At 38.4% G+C, this 19,381-nt stretch overlaps 1 protein-coding gene across 1 annotated transcript in view; it reads right to left on the reverse strand.

The window, feature by feature from the left end:
- ITSN2 (intersectin 2) overlaps positions 1-19,381 on the reverse strand; it is a 139,274-nt gene that overhangs the window by 88,844 nt on the left and 31,049 nt on the right. Inside the window, 11 exon segments of the mRNA XM_040622951.1 lie at positions 1,002-1,151; positions 2,019-2,281; positions 2,978-3,063; positions 3,517-3,654; positions 4,199-4,262; positions 9,420-9,559; positions 10,409-10,508; positions 10,666-10,872; positions 12,199-12,362; positions 13,600-13,663; positions 15,379-15,471. Coding sequence (XP_040478885.1) covers positions 1,002-1,151; positions 2,019-2,281; positions 2,978-3,063; positions 3,517-3,654; positions 4,199-4,262; positions 9,420-9,559; positions 10,409-10,508; positions 10,666-10,872; positions 12,199-12,362; positions 13,600-13,663; positions 15,379-15,471 — 1,469 coding nt within the window.

Raw genomic sequence — 19,381 nt, forward strand, 5'->3', positions numbered from 1 at the left:
GACCATTTAGATCGGGAGTTTCACATCATTTTTTCTTTCTAGCAGAATCCTTTTTTTCCAAACAAATCTAGTTAAAACTCTAAGAAAAGCAAAGCAGGTAACCGTGAAGCTTGTCTATCGCTGAGTCATGGGAAGTGCTGGGGAGAAGGGAGCATTGCCCTGCTGCTTTGGCATCCGCCCCCACTGCTGGTCACCCCTCTGCAGACCATCTTCTAGACACCAATTTCAAAACTGAAAATTACTAAACTAAAAAAAAAAAAAAAAAAAATTACCGAACTAGTACAACTCTTTATTTTACAGATGGGGAAACACAAGAGAAGGGAAATGTCTTGCCCAGGAATACCTAGTTTGTCAGCTTTTTTTTTTCTTAAAGATTTTTATTTATTTGACAGAGAGACAGCCAGCAAGAGAGGGAACACAAGCAGGGGGAGTGGGAGAGGAAAAAGGCGGCTCCCAGCAGAACAGGGAGCCTGATGCGGGGCTCGATCCCAGGACCCTGGGATCAGGCCCTGAGCTGAAGGCAGATGCTTAACGACTGAGCCACCCAGGCGCCCCAGTTTGTCAGCTTCTGAACTGAGACCACGACATAACTCTCAGCATTCTGAGTCAGTTTGGTAAACTATATTGTCCAGACTGTTAAGAAGCACACATGAAAACATGACTAATCACATGAAAACATAATGTATTCATGAGGTAGGGTTAAAAAACAATGACAGGGGCGCCTGGGTGGCTCAGTAGGTTAAACGCCTGCATTCAGCTCTGGTCATGATCCCCCAGTCCTGGGATGGAGCCCCGCGTTGCTGGGGCTCCTGCTGAGCAGGGAGCCTGCTTCTCCCTCTGCCCCTCCCCCCCACTTGAGCTTGAGTGCGCACACTCGCTCTCTCTCACGCATGCTCTCTAATAAGTAAATAAAATCTTAAGAAAAAATAAAAAACAAGGACACTTTTCAACAGGTAACTCTAGCATCATTCAGAGAAATTTCACTTAAACTTCAGCCATACCAGTGCTTCCAAGTCGAGATGAAGACTCTTCTTTTTAGAGTTTAATCTGACAATTTCTTCCTGTTCTCTGTTCCTTTGATTGAGAAGCTCCTGTCGACGAATCCTCTCCCATTCTAAACGACGTTGTCTTTCAAGTTCCTGTTTTGCTGCCTGAAAATAATGAATTAAATTAAATGTTTAAATTAACAATTTTGCATCACTCAAAAACTGATGGGATGACAAAGATAAAGGTGAGGCAACATTTAGCACTTAGTGGGCTTCAGGGCCCAAGTTAGAAAACTGGGCAAATCCAGTTTTATCAGTAGGCCTAACCTAGAGACGTCCACAAAAGCAGCATCACCCATCAGACTTTTTGATTGCTTCATGGGACCACCTTTTTGCCTGTAGTTACTTTTTTCTTAAACAAAAAGACAATTTCAGAAATATAAATGTTACTAGGAATAACTGCACCTTTATTCTGGTATCAGGGAAGAAAAACCCTTCTCCTGACATTACTTCAGCGTCATTATGATTTCTGTGCTCCGTCCTAAGGCCCTTAAAACAAAGCCAGTCCTCCTAGGGACACACACAATAGCATTTATCCCAAGGACCTGTGCAAGCCCACCCTCGTGCTTCCCCTCCAGACCTTCGACTCCCCACTCTCCGCTTTCTGCTCCAACTCCGTGGCCTCTCACTCTGGATGCTAAGCTTACTTTTGTTCATGCCCTGCCTGGATGGACTCCTTCCTCTGGCTCACCAACCTCAGCTCCTCACTCAACTCAGCTTCACAATCAGGCCTCCTTTGAATGACTTATCACCTGTAGACATGCCTTTTCTACCCATTTCCGGCCCTGAAAACCCTTCCCAACCAAGGGCCCTCTTCCCCTCCACAAGGGAAGGAAGGGTCAGAGTTGGAGAGCATAATAAGTAAGAATGAATGATGCAGAGAAAGAGGCACAACAAAAATACCCATTTTTAAATCAAATGGAATGAAGCCACTTATTATTTTCTGAGGAAACAAAATAACTCAAAAATAACCTCTCGTCTTTCTATCTCTTTTCTCCTTTCTTCCTCCCGCTGTCTCTCCAATTCCCTCTGCTTCTCCAAGCGTTTTTCTAATTCAAGTTGTTTCTTCCATTCTTGCTCCTGTAATTCTCTCTGTTTGCGCTCCCACTCTTCCTTTTCTTTCTGGGCTTTTCGTTCGGCCTCCCTCTGCTGCTGCTCCATCAGTGCCTGGCGTCGCTTCTCCAGTTCCACGTTCCCTCGCTCGTAGTTGGCCTTCCGCTTGTCCTCAAAAGTAACTAAATAAAGTATATTGTAAGTGCTCTCACATGAAGAGCCCAAGAACGTGGTCTCCAGTTTCAACACCCTCATGCCTTGTGATCATCTGAGTGCTGTTATTCTGTGGGTATTTCCCCAAGGGTAATTTTAACGCAAATGTAAATAGTATTTACTTTTGTCTAAGAGTATTCATTTTTGGAAAACAAATTTCTAAGTTTGAATCCATCTGAGAGAGAGAAATAATTTTACTATTCCTGCCAATAAAAATACTTTCCAACATTTTTCTCAGCATTTTCTTCAAGGACAAACAAAGCTATATGGCTACATACTTGCTTTATTTGATAGAGTTCATTGACTTTTTAATACTTTAAAACATCTACATATGTACTTTTTCAACCAATATTCAAACTTTTCTTTATAGCTAAAGATTTCATCACAAAGCTTGCTGCAGTGATTTTTCCTAAAGTGGGAGAAACATTCTAACTACGATGTCAGACTCTTGCCAAATACACACGCTGTATCTTCTTCCTAAATACACTTCTCATTTTTTACTATCTTATTTTACTGCTGTCAAAATCCAACCCATTTGTCGAAAAGTTTTCTCTTATAGCATATAAAATATTAAGAATGTAATGATTCTAAATACTCATTTACATCTCAAGGTAAAATTTAAGAGAACCCACCGTCAATATACAACGTAGACACTCCAATGTTACCTGGTAATTTTTTCTGAGGTTCCTCTTCTTGAATTTTCTGATAGGAAGGCAGAGTTCCATTAACAGAGTCAATCTGCTTTCCTCCTCTAAGAAAAGCAGACAACAAATTTAGCATCACGCAGTCTGGGAATTTCTAGACTATATATAGAGCTATACTACCAATGACTAGAGCCATTTAATATTCACAATGCAGTATTAAAGACATTTAGAATGCAATATGGTCTAGAGTTACAGTGTATAGCAGCATATGGACTGTCTAGCCAGAGAGATCTGGATTCATATCACGGTTTAGCTGACTGCTGTCCGTGAGCGAGTGTATTATTAATCTCTGTAGCTGTTGGTTTCCTTATCTATAATATGGTGGAAACACACCTATTTCTATACCTTCCTGGTGTAACTCATTAAATACCAAAATCAAATGGCAGTGTCAATGTTTAACTTCCCACTAAACTAGAGCAGAGGCCTCAGGAGATCGCAATGTAATAATCATGTCTGCCCAGGAATCAAAACCACACCTCTTCACTTCAGGAGGCGCCCACCTGAAAGACGGAGGGACAAGCTCAGGAGGCAACGTCAGTGGCAACGGCTGTCCAGCTTTGGCCATGTCAGTGAGGTGCATAGCAAGGATGAACTCTTCAGCTTTCAGCTGCCCGTCACCATCAATGTCAGCCAGGGTCCTAAAGCAAATGTGTACGTTCACAGCTTATAAACAAAGTCTACTTAAAGTATTTTCAAAAGAGGTCAATATTTAATTTCAAAACAAGAATAACGACAGTAAAACAGTTGGGTTAACATATTTTACTGAAATGTAAATATATATGGAAAAGTGAGCCTGTTTTTACCTAAACTTCGCTGTCCTATCACACAAGAGAGGGGAGAAACTTTGAAACAGAAAAGGAAACATTCCTTCTGAAAAGGTAGCTTGTCTTACTTCATGGATAATTCACCTATCAAATCACATTTGGCTCTAAATTAAAAATGAGATATTCCCTAATTCTCCATAGATGCCATTATGAAAAGGCAAACTAGTTTTACTTGCAAAATAATTAAATACTACATTGTCAAGAATAACAATTTGTACAATTTTACTGGCTTTCAAGGTTGCATTAACCTTCAAATGGCTGCTTTTATGGAACATCTCTGAGTCACAAACTTTTACAGAAACAGTATTTTTCTTACAATAGAGGATGTATAGTTAAAAATCATAATGGACAAACTCACCAAATAGTAGCTAGCTGAGTTTGAGAAAGATTTGACTGAAGAAGGGCATTTCTAGCTTGAAAACCTGATTGAGTGGGGGAAAACCAAAAAAAAAAAAAAAAAAAAAAAGAAAATTCTTTAGCCTCTTTAAAGTCATGCAAACCTAAATAACTGTATTCCATAAAATACTACTGCTGCTACCCTGGAAGCTTTTAACATCAAAAAGGTTTTACCACGTGCCAGGTGCTGAGCACTCAGTAGTAATCAAAATACAGCCCTTGCCCCAAGGAATTTAAAATCAAGAATTAGTAACTCAAGTGTTCCCCCATGTCCTTTCAGAAAGTCACAATGTATACCACTGACCAACACGAAGGACCAAGTGCTGGCACAGAAAGTACTGGAAGCTGAGCTCTCGGGCCTCCTCGTGCTCCCTATGCACCTCTAAGCACTGCTTTCTTAGCATCTTCAGACTTTCTCATCTCTCTCTGATCTTTCCTCTGTCTCTACTCTCTCTCTTCCAAATGACCTGTAAATGCTGGCATTCCCCAAGGCTCTGTCCTGGGCACTCTGTTCTCTCTGTGTGTTCACATTCATTTCTGTGACTTTAAATAGCACCTAGATAATTTGCAAATGTATGCCCCAGCCCAAATCTCTGCTCTAGGTTTAGACTTCTATATACAACTGGCATTTCACAGGGATCTCAAACCAGATACGTACAAAATGACTCTCTCTCAGTCCCCATTCATAGCCTTCACCCAAACCATTTACCTTCAGCCTTCCCCCCACTCTGGGTGGCATCACTGCCCCTCTAGGGGCTCAAGCCAGAAACCAAAAAGTCACCCTTGATCCCTTCCTCATGTACACTCACATCCAACATCAAGTTCTACAATTCAACATCACTGCATGTCTGGGTCCTTCCCACCCTAAAAGTCCCAATTTAATGTCACCTTCTCAGAAATACCTTCTCTCTCCACCCTATGATCCAATATACTTCCTGCTTGTTTCCTTCATAGCTTGTATCACAATCTATAATGTAACATTTATCTTCCTGTTTACCTGCTTATTGTCTGTTTCCACTGTCATACTAGGTCCTATGGAGAAAAACCTTGACTGCCTTATTCACTAACATTTTGTACCCAGTACCAGGTACATAAATGCTTAATAAATATTTGCTAAAGTGATGAATACAGTTGTAATCCAAAGTTCTCTAAGGCGCAGTGGGGACTTCTGGGATAGGGTCTGAGAGTAATAACAGCATTCACTGAATGCTTACGATCTGTAATGAACTGTTCCAACTTCCTTTCTCTCCCTCAGCGATCAAAAATATGTTTCTGTAACAGGCTTCCTGACCTGCATTTTCATGCCAGGATAATGGTCACACAGAAATCCCAAGAATCCATTCAGAACAGAAAGTCCCTGTCTGATTCACAGGAGCATTCACTCCTGGTGGGCAAGTGTGTGGATTTCTGACCATGGATAAAACGACATGGCTTCTCTAGGGCAGGTCTCCTAGTCAGTAATGCAGGTGTCCCACCTCCCACTCCCAGGTGACGACTGAGCCATGAATACTGGAAAGTCCGCCCCTCAAGGTTCAGCCTGAGTCGAGAACTACCCAAACAACTCTGCACAGAAAAGAGTACGTCCACCAACTTTTCCTCAGCAACAGCTGCCACTACAGAGCCAGCATGAATTCTCTAACCCGCTGTTTCACTGAGCTTTGAACATGAGGTCTGGGTAATCAAAGCTATATATACTACATGGAACAAACACAAATACACCATAAATTATAACATGCAGTTGGATGTTTATATTATATAACTTTAAAATCTTTTTCAGTCTTAAAAAAATCTGGTCATTTAATAGAAATCACATAAGGAAAAAACACTGGAAATAGCTCATACCGTCTCCCAAATAATTAGTCCTCAGTAGATTTCACATACGTGAGATTTGAGGAGGTCTTTGTGTTAAAAGGAGGACTCTTCTAATAAAGAGAAATGGAAGGTTATTTCAAGCCTGAAAAAAAGGTCTAGTAACTAATGTTCAGCTCTTGGTCAAAGACAACTGAAAGTAGATCCCTTGGCATTAGGCAACAGAGCAAACAGGAGGAAGGAAGGAAGGAATGTAAATGGTTAAAAGCCTACAGGTGGAAGGCTTAAATATGTGCAAGGTGTAAATTATACAGAGGGCTATAGAGAGCCAACAGAGTACTCTACTAGGAAAAGCTCACTTCAACGTCTACACTGTTGGTCTACCAATCCTTTGGATATCCTATTTCCTGTGCCTATAATGTTACTCCCTCCTTCTCTACCTGGTGGACTACTCATCCTATAAGATCCAGCTCAGATGTCATCTTTTCTATGAAACTCTCATATCCTCAGCATTGGTTGCTTTCTCATCTATAGTAATCAACAGCACTTTTATTTTTTATTCATTTTTTTAAAGATTTTATGTATTTATTTGAGAGAGAAAGTAAGCAAGCGAGCAGGGGGAAGAGCACAGGGAGAGGGACAAGCAGACTCTGTGCTGAGCATGGAGCCCGACGGGGGGCTCAATCTCATGACCCCAAGATCATGACCTGAGCTGAAATCAAAACTCAGATGCTTAACCAGCTGAGCCATCCAGGCACCCCAATCACAGCACTTTTAAACCACTAATCAAATATTATGATTATGTAACCTATATACTATGGATTCCTCAAAAATATGGACCATATCTTCCCCTCTCTGTGCATTCCAGTGCGTCACAGAGTGCCCACAAGATATGTGACTCAGAAACTATGAGTCAATGAATTAATCTAAATAAATCACAAGAGTTTAGGGGGAAGGGAAGAAGGAGAAGAGGAAGAAAATTAGACCACTGAATGCTACACTCATTGAACAAAGCATAACATGTAAGTCTAGGTCAGTCCCATCCTCATACACCTGGGGCTCATGCTCAGTTTCAAGACATAAGAAACAACTATTTTTTTTTTTAAATCTTTCCCTTAACTATGAATATATAGCTTTACTCTTGTATGTTTCAGAATAACATTCTCTGAGAATAAGTCAATACATGAACTTCATACAATGTGCCATATACAAATAAAGTAACATTAGGGGACTAATTCTTCATAGTTGACTTTCCATTGACCTTCACATTCCACCTTTGTTTATACTGTATGTTTTTAGTACATACATAAAGTGTACTAATCTAAAGTGTACTGCTTGATGAGTTTTTACATAGGTATGTACACATGCAACCAACATCCTGATCAAGATACGGAATGTTTGTAGAACCTCAGCAGGTTTGTGCATGGTCCCTTCCCCACAGAGTAATGAGAATATTCTAATTTCTATCACCATCAATCAGGTTTCTGGTTCCTCAGCTTCATATAAATATATTAAATAGTGTGGACCCTTTGGGCCAGGCCTCTTTCATTCAGTACATTATCCATGTTGTTATGTATCAGGAATTTATTCATCTTTTTGCTGTGAAGTGTTGTGTTACAGAAACACACAATATGTTTATTCATTCCCCTGCTGATAGACATTTAGGCTGTTTCTTTTTTGGATATTTTGAATGAAGTTGCTATGAACATTTTTGTACATGTCTTTTTAGTCTACTTTTTATTTTACTTTTTAATGCAAAATATAGGGCCCAAAGTTCAGTTTTTCTAAAAATGGGAATTGTGACTTTTCATGAATCTTAAGTGTGTTGAACAGCATATTTCACAGACTCTAAGATGCCATCAATTATAAGACCCATCATTATTTTATGTAACACTAAGAAAAATTAAAACACGGCCAACAAAACCATGACACAGTGCTGAGACACCACCCTAATTTCAGAGATGTTAAAATGATTTAAAAAAAATGTGACTTAAAAATATAGTATATCTTATTTCAAGTAATTTGATAAAATTACAGAAAAATATAGTTATTATGTACTATTTGATACATATAAAATAGCGAATTTTAAGTTATGATATAAAGACATGCCTGAACCTACCACCCAAACTTAACACTAGATCATTACTAAATGCTTTGAAGCTATGCTCCACAACTTTATCTCCAGGCCTCCTCCCGGACAGGGAACTACCATCCTGAATTTTGTGTGCGCAATTCCTTTGCCCACTTTTTTCCCCTTCAGTTTCTAGTGGCTTTGACATACAGGACCTTAGACACAAGCGCTGTAGGCAGTGCTAAGTGTATAGAAAGGGAGCAGTCTAGCCTAAGGACCGATCACCCCCTACCTTTTATTTTTCTTAAGTTTTTATCACATAGTTATGTAAATATAAAGAAAACATTGCACAGTTTTGCTTGTCCAATCAATTCCAAGGCCTTCTTGCTCCCTTGCCCCACTGCACAATTAAGAGACCCCCATACTCCTATTCCATAGACTACCTTTCAAATTCTCCAAACATACCATGTACTTTTTGCTCTTAAGATTTTTTTCTCTGTCACCCTCAAATGCTATCACCTTTAATCTCTATGTGTCCAAACCCTAATTCTTCCTTTCATGTTGGAGCTGAAACGCTCCCTTCCTATAAGATGTTTTATCTAATCTCTTTAGTATTAGCATCTCCCATTCTATGTTCCCTAAGCACTTTAAAGCTCTATTATTTTAAAATACTTATTTTATTACTCAGTCTAAACTGTAAATTAGTTGCTGAGTGAAAAGAGGGGGGAAAGTTAAAAGATGGGAACTCTACTTGCCTAATACCCTCTATTTACATCCCCTCCACTATCCTTATTAGAAAAGTTTGGATAATGTTCTAGCATGGACTCAAATGTTCTGTAGGGACCTGAGGTCAAGTCTTATGGGCGCATCTAGGTTGGAACATTAAAGGGTAGACAATGCTCACAGAGGTTTTAGTAAGGGTAAGCACAGAAAGACCCAATTAGGAAGGGGACCCACAGGGAAAAGCTGAGGCTAAGTCCCAAATACTGGTCCTTGTTATAGGAGATTCTCCTTTCACTGCACTAGAGGGTGAGGCTTAATCTTCTCAAAAAGACACCCAAAACTTGGGTGTCTAGCTATGTGTTCAACTTCACTGTAAGAACTTTGAAGAAATCAACCAAGTTCTATCCATCTTTGAACTCTCACACAACTTAAAATATTTGTATTTATCAAATGCCTGCTAAATTTTTTGGATGTTAAAAATTTAGATGAGCTACAAAGTACAAACTCAAAAGTTCTTCAGTAGAAATTCATATAAAAAACTTTAACTCTCTCACATTCTTAAGCACTGAATGCCACCTACCTGAGAGGTATCCACTCATGCTTTTGTCAAGACTATTAAATTTTTGCCGATATTTTAATCTTGAAGGCTGAGGAACTGCCCACTCTGAGGTCCCGGTCTTGGGCGAGTTCCCTGGTAGTGAAGCAGTTGAGGAAGTTGAGCTATAACAAATTTAAAAATTTTATGTTACTAAATAAAATACATTTAGTTAAACCTTATAAGGCAGAGACTTTAAGAATCATACCTTCTATAGTACGATAGTAAATGCTTTTGTGTTTGATATTTTAAAGATTTAAATAATTTAACCTCATTATTAGGAAAGCAAATACCACATGAAGCACAGAACTACCGTATACCAAGAACCTGCTACGTGTCAGGTTCTGTACTGTGCTAGGGCCTTTACAAATACTATGTCTAATCCCTCTGACAAACTTAAAAGGTATTACTGTCCCTACCTTTTCGATGGGCAAACTATGGCTCAGTGATGTTGTGAAAAACAAGGTCACACATTCAATGAGTATCTAAGCTGGGATACCACTACTCTTCTTCTGGGTTAAAGCTAACACTCTCGGTACATTGCTTTGAAGAGTATTATTATGATTTATATGAGGCATGATGAATGAATACTGAAGCTCTTGTGTTTTCTAAAATTTAAAAGATATTCAAGCAGCAGAATTTGCTCAAGAAAAAATTAATAATATACCATAATTATGAGACTTTTTGAGAAACATATACAAAAAGTACATTATTCTGGACAAAAGCTTGACTGATTAAAAACATAGCAGAACATTTTTAGTTTATGTGAAACATTTTTTCAAGCATTTACTAATTCCAAAAATAAAAATTTTATTTTATGTGAGTTATAAGTAATAAATTTACCTTACCCATTTTACATTTGGCCATTATAAAGTAAAACCTGGATAAGCTCAGAGCTTGCAAAAAAAAAAAAAAGTCATTTGTAGACACTCCTTAATGAAAGCAAAAAAGTTGGAGGTTTTAAGCCTTCATACCTACTAGATCCTAAATCAATCAGAGACTGGGCTTTCTGTAAACTAGCACCGCTGCCGAGTCCTCCCATCATGAGACTGTAAGATGACGTATGAGGCAATGCTAAAAAAAAAAAAAACAAAAGGAAAGAAAGAAATGAAGAAAGAAAAAGGTTCACACTAAACAATACCACAAAGTATGGAGGAAATCTGTATTTACTGGGACACAAATGTACCAGTTTCTTTCTCTGACAGTTTCTCACTCATTAGCTAGTACTTACTTGAAGAAGAATAAGGAATGGATAAAGGCTGAATGAGGCCAGCGGTTCCATTTGGTAGTGATGATGTGCTAACGGAAGGCACTAGGGGAGCAGGCATCATTAAGGGAGGAAGGGTGGTCCCTGAAGTCGCAGAGGATAAGGGGGTTGTCATAGGTGCAACTGGAGGCAATGAGTGAGGAATGGACAGATTGGGCATGCTTCCCATTCCTAGAGACAAAACAGAACACATTTCTCAGTGCTAGCAATGGACTGTAAAACAAATGCCAGAAAACAAATTGACAGTACAGTGAGCAGATCCACGTGTATAGAGACATACAGGCAAACTAGTCTTCTAGTTAAAAAGTTCACTAAAGCAGCTCTGACTTAGCAGTGAGGGAGGTACACCACTGCTTTTAATATCAACATTCTGATCTGTGTAAACTACGGGAATGCCTTCTAAGGAGTTAAAGATTCTCCTCTAGCATCATGATGAAAGCTAAGCAGGCTTTTCCAATTAAATATTAGTACTCTCAAAGAGAGCATGTATTACCTGATTAAATGTGGGGTTTTGTGTAAGGATGGATAATAATAAATATAGTGCTGTTGAGTTACTCAACACACACACACATTCCCCCAAAGTCCCCACCCGCCAAAAAAGGATATTCTAGTTACTAGATCCGTTAGGAGATCCACTTATGCATAGGTATTATTTGTAAGAAGAAAGTATGCCACATATTTCACTTTTCTTATAAGTAACACATCCACGGATTTAACAACAATTCTTTAAAAATAATAAAATGATGACTTTTATTCATTGACTAACTGCAGATTACTAGGTACACTATGGTCACAAAATGATCTAGTATTTATCTCTAGAGCTCACTGCACTAGTCAAAGAATTTAGTATTTTAAGATCTAACATCTGGAATGAAAGAACATGCTTCAGATTCACAGAGATACCTAATTGAATGTTCCATTCCAATGAATGCTTATATATAATTAATAAGAAATTGGCTAATCAAAATTAACAGAAAAACGATTCTCTCTGATGAATATGTAAATTAATGAGCACAAAGTCTGCAACTTTTAGCCCTAAATTTAGCTGGGTAATTAACCTTTAAATTAGAAAAATTTCTACTTAGGAATAATTTTAAATTACCTCCCAACTTAAACCATTTCAAGTGAGTTTAAAATTGTTCACATTTTTTCTGTTACTCATACAGAGTAGAGAGGAAACTAAGAATAGTATTTAAGATCAGCTCTACTAGGGGGGGTCATATAATTTATCATCCAACTGGGAATTGTGAAAGCGAACACTAACCAGACTTGAGGCCAGGACAACAGGCATAAATCAGAACTGTCCCTGGAAAACTGGGACACAAGGACACCCCTGCCATGACAGCGAGTTTAACATCTTATCTCAGACATGTAAACTAACTTGGAGTCTGAGGATTATTGTTTTATGCTAACAAACCCTTTTCTAATCCCAAAATATTATGTATAGGAATCAAGTTTAACTATCAAATGCAGTCAATTCAACTAATAAATACATACCAAAACGAGCAGAAATTAATGGAGAGAACATGGGAGGTTGTTTCATAATAGGAGGGAGGACCACGGGTAACTGCTGGCCCTGCAGCTTTAGTTTGATGAGTTTCATCGCTATGGAGAACTCTTGCTGATCCATCTTCCCATCCTTGTTCAGATCTGATAAAGCCCTAAAAGGATCATGAGGTGGGTAGATTGGTATGTAGGGTTAGCATTATTTTTGAGGATGATAAAATAGAAACAGTGACATAGCATTCACACACAGATCATCACTTAATAACCACATATATAAGATTAAGCAAATAAAATCCAAAAACCTAAAACCTGTACATTAAGAAATATTGACCAAAGATAGCATCAAACGAAATACTACTGCCAGTGTACATAGCATCCATGTAGAGAGAATCTATGAGACCTTCGGGATGAATTCCACCAGTACGGACAGAAAGAAATTATACAAGAGTATAATCATTCTATACTTAATTTATTAATTTGCTCAAATATTTATTGAAAGCTTGCTATGTGTCCAGTACTCCACCAGGCATGGGAATATTCCAAGTGGAAAGAAAGATGGGGTAGGGGTTGATATTTATGTAAATGCATTAAAAAGCAAAATCCTAGGGGTGCCTGGGTGGCTCAGTCAGTTGGGCATCTGCCTTTGGCTCAGGTCATGATCCCACGGTCCTGTGATCGAGCCCCGTATGGGGCTCCCTGCTCAGTGGGGAACCTGCTTCTCCCTCTTCTGCTCTCCCTGCTTGTGCTCTTTCCTCTCTCTCACTTTCTCTCTCTGTCAAATAAATAAATAAAATCTTTTTAAAAATTGAAAAAAAAAAAAAAACCCTAGCTAATATAAAGAACAATTTTGTTTAAGGTAGGAGCAGGAAAAGGGAGGGCTAATTTTGGGTTTATAGATGATGAAAGAAATGAAATAACTACAAAGTAACAGAAAGAATATTTTGAGAGTCTACCAAATTATAAACGAATGTTTTTCAATGGCAATGTATACATCTTACCTTAAAAATTCTAAGGACATTAAAAATTTGTCCAATAGAGGGGCGCCTGGGTGGCTCAGTCGGTTAAGCATCTGCCTTCAGCTCAGGTCATGATCCCAGGGTCCTGGGATCAAGCCCCGCTTCGGGCTCCGTGCTCAGTGGGGAGTCTGCTTTTCCCTCTGCTCCTCCCCACCCTGCACTCACGCTTGCTCTCTCAAATAAATAAAATCTTTAAAAAAAAATTTGTCCAATAGAACAAAACCCCAATTATTTTCAGTCATTTACTCAATAAAATTTTCAATAAACAACAACAGCAGACTCTGAGTAAAAACATCTTTATATTAACACTGTATCAAAAGCAAAATAAAACCAAACCAGAAATTTAAATTCATCTACGAGAGAGAGAACACTTTACCATATTTCAGCTAAAACAGGAGCCGGCAGGCCTGACTGTAAGAAAAAGGTACGTGCTTGATCACCTGAAGGTAATAAGAACAAAAATCAAGTAGCACATTAGTAAATGGAATTCCTCCAGTGCCTCTGAATAATAATAACGGACAATACTGACAATGTTATTGCTTTATTGTCATTTTTATTGCAGTCACTAAAGAATAAATTAAACAGAAACACACACATAAAATTATTTACATTACATTAATAAGATTTAGGTTTTAAAACAAAAAAGCCACAAATGAAGTTACAGGCATTAATCAATGATGAAAGATTAGTCATCTTAGCTTTTTCATAATAACTGGGGTATTACTTGATAGTATTTCCATTTAATAAAATTCATAATTTAAAACACTAGTCCCTAGAAGAGTTCTAAATAAAAAAATAGGTGTTGGGAAAGACAGTCCCCCAGTGGGTCTCTCACAATCCTCTAAGTCCTGCTGTGTGTGCCAAGAATGCAAGACCCTAACTACTCTTCACCTGGGTTGTTTCTCAGGTTGGGTTTGCAGTGAGCAATCTTGAGGCATGATGAGGTAATGTTTCCCCTGGGGCCAAAAAACAAGCCTACTTGCTAAAAATGGTGGGTTCCCTCAGGCTCAGTGTTCCTGCCCTATAACACAACTGCTGCATTTTTAACATCCTTTTGGGCTCTCTGCAATACCCTGTGGGACTTAGGGGACAGAGAGGCTATAGGAACATGCTGATGCTCATGCTGCTAGCTGTGCCATTTGTAACAAAGGCCTCTGTCTCAGACTCAGGAACCCTGGGTCTTGTGCCGCATCCATGAGACAGTAACAGACTACATTATTAACTTGTAAGTAGGGTAATCAAATCCCAGTCCTGATACCAGGAAAGGTAGCTATTATTATAGAAGTACAAATAACATTAAGCTGTCACGGCTAAGAGCATGGATTCCAAAATCAGACTGAAAGGTTTCAAAGCACAGATGAACACTAACAATCTGTAAATACAGACAATAGTAGCTACTTTACAAGGTTGTTGCTAGAGTACATGAGGTGATGCACTGAGGTACAGCACCTGAAATACAGCACAGATCTGGTAAATATTAGTCATTACAATTACTGTTACTGTAAATAAAGCACTCAGCTGCTTTGGCACAGAAAAAAGTTTAATCTACACAAAAAAATTTGAAATACACACCTATATTAATCCTCTTTAGGCTATGGAGGCCATCTTCCAAAACAAGGGCTAGTGCCAACAACCAACGCTTGGCATCACCTCTCAAAAACAGAGGACTAGCATTATAAAAACAGAGTATAGAAAAAACCTTCTAGATTATTTTCAAGGAAATGGGCCTGATACACACTTCTTCTAGACTTAGCAATACTGATTGTTATACAGGGAACAGGCATAACATATTAGGAGCACATTAATAAATTTGGTTGGAAAAAAGTCTCAATTACCTTAAGAAATAAATTGAAAATGTTCTAGAAACAATGTTAAAGTGGGAACCTGGACAATTACACTGAAATTCTTGGTTATCATTTAGGATTAAGAAAAGATCTTCCATAAGCCAAATCCAAAACAACAAATTAAGACAGTTGCAGGTAAATTAAGAAAGCCACTATTTTTTTTAATGCATGAATTCTGATTGATAGGAATTTTATCACTTAGTAATACAAAATTGATGGTAACTGAATTAAAACTAATTCTAAGACATTACATGAAAAGGAACAGAACTCATAAATAAAATATAAATACAAAAAAATATATAAATACAAACCTGTTATGTAACCTCCTGAGGGTTTGAGGTTATCAAACTGCTTGTCATGCTTAGTCCGTTCTTCAGAGGTAATAGCCCACATGTTTGGCCCTCCTAAACCAGAAGTGAAAAACAAAGAAATTATAGTATATATATATATGAGAATGCTCCAAATAATTCTAAAATGTAAATATGAATCACAGGTGTCCAGTTAGTGACAGTACTCTATCCCTGCGTGACACAAACAGCAAGGCTCTATCATGACCATATATACATATATATATATAGCACAGCCCTGAGGTTCTTCATTCATTCACCCCATTAACATCTATAGAACAATTACTGTATACTTCTCACTAGAAATAGGCAAAAAGCTAAATTCTGGAAATAAAAAGATGAATAAAATATTATTCCCCTCCTCTCTGCACATTCAACATAGCTAATAACCATCTACACACTTCACTTCTGACTACCTTTTCCGTTTACTCAACTTCCACCAATAAGAAACAAGATATGTTTAGATAAATTCATACATGTTTGCTGTTTATGGTATAAAAATCATTGAAAAGTAGGTACCCACTGTAATTTGAAACACTAAGATGGATCTGATTTAACAAATATTTCTTAGCCCTAAGTGAATGGATTTTAAAAAATCTATAAACATCTTCTTTTAAAGACAAGTTTTAAGATTAGAGTTAAAAATACAGAAACAGATGTACTGAAGAACTAAGTTCCTAAAACAGCTAAACCTACACACACTTTCTAAGTAAATATCACACACACAGTAAACACCTACTTGGTTTATCAGTTTATTATAAAGTAAACAAATTGACCTGTCACGACTCTTGTGAGTAGGAGTGTGGGTATCAGACTGCTTTACTACCGTATGAATCTGGAAAACTGATGACAACAGAAAAACAATGACAACAACAAAGGATGACAAAGAAGGAAGCAGCTCACTTTCACTGAGCCCCGACTCTATGTTAGGGACTTTTATGCAGTAACTCACTACTCCCACCGCTGCCTTGTACATTAGGTACTACTATTATCCCCATGACACAGGTGAGGAAACGAAAACCCATGGTGCTAAAGTTACTTGCTCAAGGTCACACAACTAATAAGTGGCAGAACTGAGCTCAGAACCCAGGTAGCCTGAACTCTGTGTTACACTGTCTCTCAATATTTATGGATAAGATGCTCATGTTCTCTGTACCTTAGCTGCCACCTCCGAAAATTAGGAAGATTATCTAAGTTTACAGGGTTGTTGTAAAGACTGTATGTTATAGGTAATGTAATCTACTCTAAAAATAACACTAAATATAATTCTTCATCTATTAGATCGGTAAGATAACAACAGCTAGCATTTAATGAAACTTGCCATGTGGTAGGTACTTCTCTAAGAGCTTTACTGTTTCTAAAAGTCTCGCAAGAATTCTATGAGGTTACTATTACTACTATCCCTAGAAAACAAGAGACATGGAAAGAGTAATTTGCCCAAGGTATCAAAGTTGGTACATGTAGAAGACAGGATGAGAATTCAGACTTGATTAAGAATCTTAAACTATCTCCCCTGACAATAATTAAAAAGAAATAAACCCACAAATATGTTGTCACTTGATTTCCACAAAGACATCAAGATAATTCAATGGGAAAAGGATAGCCCTTCACTGAACCAGGCTGAAAGAACAGAACATCCACATGAGCAACAATAACAACAACAACAAGCCAAACCATCTCTACCCTGCACCATATACAAAAAATTAACTCCAAATGGATTATAGAGTCAAACACAGGAACCAAACTGTGAAACTTCTTGTGAAGAAAGCAAACAAGAAAATCTTTGTGACTTTGGATTAGGAAATGATATTAGGACACAAACAACACAAATGATTAAAACTTTTTGATAAGTTGGACTTTTACCTTTCTTAAAGACACTCTTAAGAAAGTAAAAAGAAAATGGGGCACCTGGGTGTCTCAGTCGGTTAAGCGTCCGACTTGTGATTTCAGCTCAGGCCATGATCTCATGGGTCATGAAATCAAGCCCCATGTCCAGCTCTGCACTCAGCAGGGAGTCTGCCTGAGAGTCTCTCCCTCCGCCCCTCCCCCCACTCATGCTTGTGCGTACATGAGCTTGCTCTCTCTCTAAAATAAATAAATCTAAAAAAAATAAAATAAAAAGATAAGCTACAGACTGGGAGAAAATATTTGCAAAACATAATAAAGGACATGCATCCAGCATATACAAAGAACTATTCAACTCATTAATACAATCCCTGCTTCTCCCCATCCAAAAAATGGGCAAAAGATTTGAACTATATTAAAGATATACAGATGGCAAATAAGCATGTAACAAGATGTTCAATGTCACTGATCAGCCAGGAAATGCGTACTATTATTATTTTTTAAAGGTTTAATTTATGCGAGAGAGAGAGAGAGAGAGAGAGAGAGAAAGCACAAGCAGGGGGAGGGCAGAGGGAGAAGTAGGCTTCTTGCTCAGCAGGGAGCCTGACTGGGGTGGGGGCGCAGAGGGCTTGATCCCAGTATCCTAGGATCACGACCTGAGCCAAAGGCAGATGCTTAACCTACTGAGCCACCCAGGCACCCCGGGAAATGCATATTAAAACTACAGTAACATATCATTCCATGCCCATAGAATGTCTAAAGTTTTTTTTTTTAAACTGCTGGCAAGGATGCTGAGCAACTCAAACTCTCACATACAGCCGGTGGGGAAGGAAACTGAGACATTTTAGAAAAAAGAGTCTGGCTTCTTATGAAGTTAAATATGCATTTCCCATACAACCCAGCAATAAACTCCTGGGTAGGGGCATCTGGGTAGCTCGGTAGGTTAAGCAACTGCCTTCAGCTCAGGTCATGATCCCAGGGTCCTGTGATCGAACTCTGTGTGGGCTCCCTGCTCAGCAGGGAGGCTGCTTCTCCCTCTCCCACTCCCCCTGCTTGTGACCTCTCTGTCAAATAAGTAAATAAAATCTTTAAAAAAAACAAAAACAAAAACAACTCCTAGGTATTTACCTAAGAGAAATGAAGACTTTTTCCAGATAAAAATATGTCCTCTGATGATTACAGCAGCTTTAGACATTTGGTTTAGACACCAAAGCCTGGAAATAACCTAGATGTTTTCTATAGATGAATGGATAAACAAGTTGTGGTACACATTTATATAATGGAATTCTACTCAGCAATGAAAAAGAAAGATATATACAATGTCATGGATGAACTGCAAAAGCATTTTGCTAGGTGAAAGGAGTCAGACACAAATAGCTATGTATTGTGTATTTTACTTATATGACATTCCGGAAAAAGCAAAACTGTAGGGACAGAAATCTGATCAGTGGTTGCCAGTGGCTAAGGGCTGGGTATAGGGGAATGAGGGAACCTTCTGGGTGATGGAAATGTTCCATATCCTGATTTATAGGACTGTATACATTTGTTAAAACCCACTGAACTATATACTTATAATTATACCCCAATAAACCCAACTTAAAAATAAAATAAAAATATAGCATCTAATACAGGCCAGCCACATGGAGGCTGTTCAATAAATTAGTTTCCTTACTCAACCCAATCCCAGGGAACGATATAATTGAGAAGTCAGAGCATTAAAATCTTTCTCAGGCTCTTCCCCTTCTGGTAAAGGTACCCTTGCCAGAAAATACTGAGAGCGAGGCTTTTTAGTTAGAAACCTTGAGACTATTTAAAGTCTGGAGAGTCTGGTTAGGAAGGCGTGAGCTGCTCTAACACACATCCAGGGAGTGTATATCCCCAGGGAGTGGCAAACTGCTTCCTAAGACTGCAGAGGGCTCCGTGGCATCAGAAGGACAACGCTTTCTGATGTCCCACTGTCACCTCACTTTTGCTTGGCTACCGGTCTTCACAATGGCCAACTCAACTATCTGATAAGGTTTCTTGTTTAGTTCCAACAACCTTGACACCTTCATATACATTCAGTCAAAAAACATTTTGGGGCATCATTGTGTACAAAGACTAGAGGTACAAGGATGAATAA

This window comes from Ursus maritimus, unplaced genomic scaffold, assembly GCF_017311325.1.
Source record: "Ursus maritimus isolate PB19 unplaced genomic scaffold, ASM1731132v1 scaffold_6, whole genome shotgun sequence".
NCBI classification, from domain to species: Eukaryota; Metazoa; Chordata; class Mammalia; order Carnivora; family Ursidae; genus Ursus; species Ursus maritimus.